The 8092-nt window shown below is 41.6% G+C and overlaps 1 protein-coding gene across 1 annotated transcript; it reads left to right on the top strand.

Annotated features, from left to right (window-relative positions):
- The first annotated feature begins 2643 nt into the window (after nucleotides 1-2643).
- LOC114537159 lies at nucleotides 2644-3861 on the top strand. Its single transcript, XM_028558281.1, has one exon. It carries the CDS (start codon nucleotides 2644-2646, stop codon nucleotides 3859-3861), a length of 1218 nt encoding a protein of 405 aa, XP_028414082.1.
- Nucleotides 3862-8092: the final 4231 nt, after the last annotated feature.

Genomic DNA, 8092 nt, shown 5'->3' with positions numbered 1-8092 from the left:
CGATGCATTGAATTTCACTACCTGCGATATAAGCGTCCAACTGGAACTCGTTGGACCGAGCATCAAACGGCAGCGTTACGGTCATACAATATTAATCTTCCGCTTCTAATTGGATACTGCAATAACCAGATTGCTAATCCCTACAACGACACCATGAAAAAGGTGGTACCTAAACTGCAAGGAATTAGAAATATCACGAAAACTAATCATATTCTCTTCAATGCTATCAAGCAAGACATCTTGGCCGGAATTAGCCCCATGACAAAGGTTCTGCAGGATACACAACTGATCTTGCCTGATCTGATCACACTTTGTTCGTCAACACAAAAAACAGTGAAAAAGCTAAGGAAATTGCTTGACGACAATGGTACCGAAGTTTTCGAGAGAGTAGATATTTTCCCCGTATGTTCGTCGTTTCTCTCCTCGATAAAGCAAGAAGTTGCCAACCTGATTCCTGAAAGACATTTACGCTCGGCTGCTACCGATAATGTCGAAAATTGTTTGTTTCACGACTATGTGATCAAAGGAAGTGCGGAGACTGCTGCACGTCAGTGTCTTCACGAATACCGCAAGATTGTTCAGAAGTTGGAAGCCACACTTGATGAGCGGATGAGCTCCATCACAAAGGACGATTTTTTCTTGGTGGTTGCTGACGTTTTGAACACCCAGGCATACTTGTACAAAACATGCGACAAGCTATTTTTAAAAGTTTCCGTGATCGTTACGAAGTTCAAGAGCTTACTGACAGCAAACGGATGCCAGTTAACCAAGCTGGAGTGTGAGCTAGATATTTTGAGGGAACATGTCACGAAGTTCTTGCCCTGTGTCACGCCTATACGTGCTTGGCCTCAGATCTTCGCTATGAAACATGCGTTGGGAGTGCAAAATATTCTGCACGTAATTGAGCTTGGCATCGCACTTCCGATCGGCAATGCGGAATCAGAAAGAGTTTTCTCTTTCCTTTGGCGTATTTTCAGTAAAGAACGCCAATCACTCGGCAACGATGTGATGTTGGATGTTCTGCGTTTGAGATGCGACACTAATTACGACCCACAGCGTTACGAAAGAGCAATCGAGCTCTTCCTATCCGAACACCCTTCTGGGAATGTACGCCAACTCCATCGACGCTTGGATGGGCATCGACCAGCAAAGCGACCAAGAAAACAAAAATCTGTTTCAACCAAGTCGTTTCGACAGGCACTTGACGACGCAGTGCAATCGTCCGATTCGACGGCGTCGTCGTCAGAGGAGGACGAAAGTGCGGAACAGCCACGGCGCGAAATCCCTCTCGAGGAAATTTCAGATGACGAGTCTCAGTGGTCTGAAAGACAATTCTTGAAGACTTAATTCAGTCTTATTATAATAGCGATTGATACATCAGGCGGAAAGCGTAATTTAAAAATGAAAATTAAAGCACAGCAAATAACTTTCAAACAAGACATAATTTGTATTTTTGACCAATTGTCGCGTTGCTAGTCTACAAGTATACGACATGAACGAAGAAAATTTGGTAGAACTTCCCAAAGTTTTCACTACCGAGAAAATACCTGTCAGTGAGTCAAGCATACCTAGACAAGAAGACGTTGATAAATGGCCTCATCTAAAGAATGTCCAGCTGAAAAAGATAAATAGTACCGTCAGTCTCTTAATTGGGAATGACGTTCCTAAAGCTTTTGAACCTAAAGAAGTGATAGAATGTTCCGGAAAGGGACCTTATGCTGTTAGAACAGTGCTTGGTTGGACTGTCAACGGCCCTCTTGGACGACGTGGAGCAGGCAATCGTAGCGTGAACTTCATTAACTCAGATAACAGTCTTAATGAGCAGTTTCAAAAATTCTGTGACATGGAGTTTAACGATTCTACGTATCATGGACAAGCTGAAATGTCGAAAGAAGATTCACGCGCCTTAGGCCTTATAGAAGATTCGATACGGCTGAAGGAAGGTCATTATGAAATTGCGCTACCCTGGAAGGAATCCCCTCCATCCCTGCCGTACAATCGCCCATTGGCAGAGCATCGTTTGAACCTTCTTAAGAACCGCCTACTGAAGAATCCCGACCTCTTGAAGAAATACTCGAATAACATGGACGATCTTCTGGCAAAGGGATATGCGACCAAGGTCCCTCAATTTGATGTGGAGAATCCTCAACAGCCACTGTGGTACTTGCCTCATCATCCCGTTTACAACCCGAATAAGCCGGATAAGATCAGAATTGTGTTCGACTGTGCAGCCGAGTATCAAGGTACATCGCTGAATGCCAATTTGTATCAAGGTCCAGATTTAGCAAACGGACTATTTGGTGTTCTGATATGTTTCCGCGAAGATCCAATAGGGATGATGGCTATCTTCAACGTTGGAACACTTGGATACAAGAGTTACCAAAGTTAGAGCAGCTTCGCGTGCCTAGGTGTATGAAACCGCGGTTTGCGAATGAGGCCAACGCTAGTACCAATCAGTTGCATACCTTTGCTGATGCGTCACAAAGCGGTTATGGTGCAGTCAGTTATCTGAGATTTAGTGACAACGAAGGCAATGTCTATTGCTCCTTTGTCATGGCAAAGTCACGTGTAGTACCTCTAAAGGCGATTACTGTACCACGGCTAGAGCTGTCAGCTGCAGTTGTAGCATCGAGACTTGATAGAATGATTCGAAAGGAGACCGAGATCCCAATTGATAGCTCATTCTTTTGGACGGACAGTTCATGTGTCTTGGGCTATCTTTACAATGAAAGAAAACGTTTCCAAACGTTTGTCGCCAACAGAGTAGCAACGATACTTGAAACGAGTGCCCCAACTCAGTGGAGACTGGTACCCGGTAAACAGAATCCCGCGGATGATGCATCTAGAGGACTTTCTGCGAACGCCTTGTTGAGTAGCAAGAGATGGTTCGACGGACCAGAATTTCTCTGGCGCAATGAAGAATGCTGGCCAAAGCAAACCATCCACCCATTAGTATCTGATGACGACCCAGAAGTGAGACAACCACATCAATCCCTTCTTGTTAAAGTTGACACACGAGACTCCATGGAAGAAATCTTCGCGAGATTTTCATCGTGGGAAAACCTAAAGAAATTCGTGTCCTGGATGCTTCGCTATCGTGCAAATCTGTATAAGTCTATTCGTTCAACCAATAATGAAAGGAGTCCTGATAAAGTGGACTGTTCTAGCTTCGTAGTTGAGCCTATCTCCGTGGATGAAATGCTGAATGCTGAAATGAAAATAATCAAGAGTGTTCAAAGAAGATATTTTCACGAAGACTTATCCCGTCTTATGACCATGTCTGGAGATTCTCAGAATACTCCAATTGTAAAGAAATCAAGTCAGCTTTCCAAATTGGACCCCATAATAAGAGACGGCATCGTATGTGTGGGCGGACGTCTATCTAACTCACCATTATCGGAGGAAAGTAAGCATCCAATTATCCTCCCTAAAGATAGTCAAGTTTCGCAGTTAGTCGCATTGTATTTCCATCATATCTCTGGGCATAGTGGAATGGAACATGTCCTCTCGTTAATCCGACAACGCTTCTGGATCATTGGAGCCCAAAAGATGTTAAAGCGAATCTTGAACAGATGCGTAAACTGCAAAAGACGCCAAGGTCATGTTGGGGAACAAAAAATGGCCAATTTGCCTGAGCAACGCGTAACCCCAGACCACCCACCATTTACATTTGTTGGTGTTGACTGTTTTGGCCCGTTTCTCGTGAAGAGGGGAAGAGCATTGGTAAAAAGATATGGAGCGCTATTTACGTGCCTGGCGATACGAGCTGTACACATTGAAGTTATTCATGCTTTGGATACTAACTCGTTTATTCATTGTTTGCGCAGATTTATCGCGAGAAAGGTCCGTGATAAGAGATAGATCGGACAATGGGACTAATTTCGTAGGTGGTGAAAAGGAGATTCGCACTGCAATTAATCAATGGAATCAAGAGCAAATCCATCAATCTCTACTACAACATAATGTCAAATGGATTTTCAACCCTCCATTTGGGTCACATTTCGGAGGAGTTTGGGAGCGCTGTATCAAAACCATCAGGAAGATTTTATGCGCACTCCTCAAGCAGCAGCATGTAGATGATGAATGCCTGATGACCATCATGTGTGAAGTTGAATCTATCATGAATAGTCGGCCGCTTACGAAAGTATCGGATGATCCCAAAGACCTGGAAGCCCTTACGCCAAACCATCTTCTCCTCCTGCGACCAGGTACATCTCTTCCTCCTGGAGTATTTAATCAATCCGATTTATATAGCAGACGCAGATGGCGGCAGGCGCAGTATCTATCTAACGTCTTCTGGCGGCGTTGGCTGAAAGAGTACCTACCCGAATTACAACGGAGGCAAAAATGGATAAAACCACAAAGGAATTTTTCTCCAGGAGATATTGTAATGATTGTGGATCAATCTTCACCGCGAGCAACTTGGCCGTTAGGACGTATTTTGGAAGTACAAATGAATCCTGAAGATGGGCATGTACGAAGTGTGATTTTGAAAACGAAGAACTCAGTTCTAAAACGCCCAATCGATAAAATTGTTTTGTTAGAGACAGATACTTAGATCTGAGGACAGCGAGCATCGAACATCAATTTGAAATCATGGATTTTATTTAAATGTTCCAGAACGTGACATTTAGGGGCCGGAATGTAGATTTCAAATGATTAATTTAGCTTTAGAAATTTTATAGGTTATTAGATATGCATGAATTAGTACTAGATTATTTATTCAAATTAGTTGTTGAAATAGACTTGTTATTGTGAAAGGTTTTCAGTAGACTTTAGACTTCGAACAGCTTCTGGCTAACATCAGTTATCTACCGATCGAAACATCTACCTCTTTGTAATTGAAATATCTATTTATCTATCCTTCTCTGGACACTAAAGTCTGTAAGTAAACGTTTGTAATTTGTTAGTCATACACTGTAATTGTACTCACTTATGTAATATGTTTGTTATGTAGTTGAACCGTAACTAAATGTTTGTGCGAGTTCGGAGACGATGTTCAGAGTCAGGATTGCAAGTTATACGCAGTTTCCTCTTGTAATGGTTTTGGGAACCCAAATCTGCACTCTTCAGGCAGGTCAACCCTCTTCTTTTTCAGGCAATACGCTGGACTGCATCTGGTGTGCCTCTCTACTGAATTTACTAACCTGTGATAATCAACATCATGATTATCAACTGATGTGGCTTTCACTGGAGAAGGGTGTGGATCTGGTACTGTCCAGTTCTCATCAGGCAGATCATCATTAACTGTGGTCACAAGCCAGTCAACATAACTTTAAAAGGGATAAAAAGTAACAAATTGGTTAATACCTAATTTGTATATTTTTTCATATTTGCTGTTTACACTCCCAATTCCTTAACAATAGGAATTACCAATTCCTGAAGAAAATATACGGAATTTTGTTTTGTTTTGTGAATGTATGTGGAAGTTGTATTTTTAGACATTTGCAACATTGCAGCATTTGTATAGTATGCTAACCACTGATGCTAACTGTATACAGTAGGCTAAAAGTCTGGAAAAAAGTCTTATAAGTGTTCCACAGCACACATTGGACACAATCTTTGCAATCTATATGCATGGTGAGTGTAATTTAAACATACCATTTGATGATTTAAACTTACCTAATTAGCTTTCTCTCCGCATCTTGACCCTCTCTGACAATATCCTGGCAAGAGAATTCAAAATCGTCAGGGGACATTTCATTTTCTTTCTCTTTCTCAAGCACTGCTTTACATGCACGTTTACGTAATAACCGAATATCTGGATCATTCTTTAATTCAGCACATCCATGAGCATGTATACTTCCTCTGGCCTGATATTCAAACCTATACCAAAACCATTCAGCATCCAAGACTCCTTGAAGCCAATGTTTGATAAACTCCTGTAGCCTTTGCATGAAGAACCAATCCGTCAGGTGTGGATTGTCTATCACTGCTTGTGCTCTTTCTGTTCTTGATGCCCTCATTACTTTGCAACAGTCTTTGCAAGTCTGGCCAATGGCTATCAGCTGCACTAAAAGTAAAAAAAAAGGTAGGGCAACCTTTTTGTTCAATCAGGGCTAATAGTTCTTGCAGTCGCTGATACCAATACTGATTTGTTCCTTGAATTTTTGAAACATATCGTTGCAAACGATTTACCATTTGATTTGCACTCATCGAGTTCACCATTGTCTTCAGCTCCTCCATAGTCATGTTTGCATCCGCTGGATGTTGCCGCAAGTAAATGTTAGCTTGTGACAACAACTGATGTCTCTGCTTCATATTCAGTGCCCAGTATGGGAACCGAGGATGAGAGGCAAACCTCCATTCAAACTTACCATTTGGTAGCCTCTCTGCAAACTTCACTAGGTGTTTGAATGCCTCTGCCAAACTTACCTCATGTTGCCTGACTCTGTTTGTTGGGTCACTTTTCCCATAGGGAAATAGTGTTGGAAATGCCATGCTTGCCAAACCATCTGTTTTAAATTCATTAACAGCATTACCTTCTGTAGATGGCCAGTCCAAAGGGTCAACCTCATTTACTGCATCTTGGATAGCTGCACCATCCTTTCTTTGTCTTTGACGCATAGGAATAAATGATGTACTGCCATTTCCTAAAACTAATTCTTGAACTGTCGCATTAGCACTCATTACAGGTTCTTACGGGGGCCCTCATTTTCAACATTAACTGAAAGTTCATTGTCATCAATAACATACCTTAGCTCTTCAGGGAACCATTCTCTGGTAGGCTTTGGATAACATCCCTGTCAATCTCAATGTCTTTGAAAAATGGATTGTTTGTTTTCAACCACAAATAGCTTCCAGCACTCTGTGTCGACGAACTGTAAAATCTTTATGTGTTTCATCAGCACCCTGTCTACGCACAATCATAATAGGCAAGTCAGCTACTTGTGCAGGCAACCTATTCAAAAACTTTGAATATCTGTGGTAAGTTTAGTACATGGCCTTTATAGCCCCTTTGCCCACCATGTTTTCTGTAGACTTGCATGATGGGGCAAACCCTTGAAATCAGCATTTCCTCTACCTGTGTCAAACCTCTTAATTGCTCAGGAACAATACCTGGGTCCATGTCATTGCCAGCACTGAAATTCTTTGGGGACTTCTTGTCTCTTTTGCACCGGTAACAAACAAAGGGATCTGCTGCCAAGTTTTGCCTTGTTGGCCAGGCCTCTTTACAAATTGTACACTGCCGATGCTCTAAATGCTCTTGATCTAAATGAAAACTGTGCATTTCATTCTGAACAAACTCCTGCTCATGTACGGGGTTGTCAACATTTTGCCAACCACCTTCATGCAAATATTGGTCTGAACTACTCACAACATCATTGACATTTGTTAACTCATTGTCACACATTGTACTTTCCTGTTCATTATCTGAATGTACCTGTTGTTGTTCTGCTCTTGTCTCATAGGATCTTCTCGTTATTTCTCTCATATTTTCAAGTTGTTCTGCTCGTTTCTGAACACTCTGAAGCTGCCTTCTCTCTCTTGCATAAGCCCTATTTGCTTCCCTTTGTATATCCCTTTGTTCACTTGTGCTTGCTTCAGTCCTACGTTTATAAGCAGCCCTACGCTTCGCCAAACGACATTCCTTCTGTTTTGGCGATTCCTGTTTTGATATTTTTCGTCTTTTTTCTCTTTGCTTTTCTGTTTCATCGCTTGTACTTACCTCAACTCTTCTCTTGTATGCAGCCCTTTGCTTTGCTAATCGACACTGCTTTTCCTCTTGCGTTTCTATTATAATCTTCGTGATGATGAATACTCACATCAATTTCATTGATTTATCATTTTCATTTGGATTTCAAGTAAAACTTCCTAAAAATAAAACAATTTCAGACAATATTGACATAATTATTATGCACATCAAAATTCACGCCGGGTCAGCTGTCGCAAAAATTTGTTCATTCAACGACGGCGATCACTACAAATTTAGTCAGTGGTTTTCGCCCTAAAAGCAATATGGCGCGTGCGAAGGAGTGTTTTTCTGTTGAAGAAGTTGTGAAAATTTGTGCCCAAGATAATGCTCACGACCACCGAAAAACTTCGAAAGACTTAGGAAATATAATACAAATGTCTCTGGACAAGTTCAAGC

Source organism: Dendronephthya gigantea, unplaced genomic scaffold (genome assembly GCF_004324835.1).
Source record: "Dendronephthya gigantea isolate DGI-Jeju-01 unplaced genomic scaffold, DenGig_1.0 000152F, whole genome shotgun sequence".
NCBI classification, from domain to species: Eukaryota; Metazoa; Cnidaria; class Anthozoa; order Malacalcyonacea; family Nephtheidae; genus Dendronephthya; species Dendronephthya gigantea.
The sequence above is the reverse complement of the archived record's forward strand: the minus strand, read 5'-3'. Positions and strand labels throughout refer to the sequence as shown.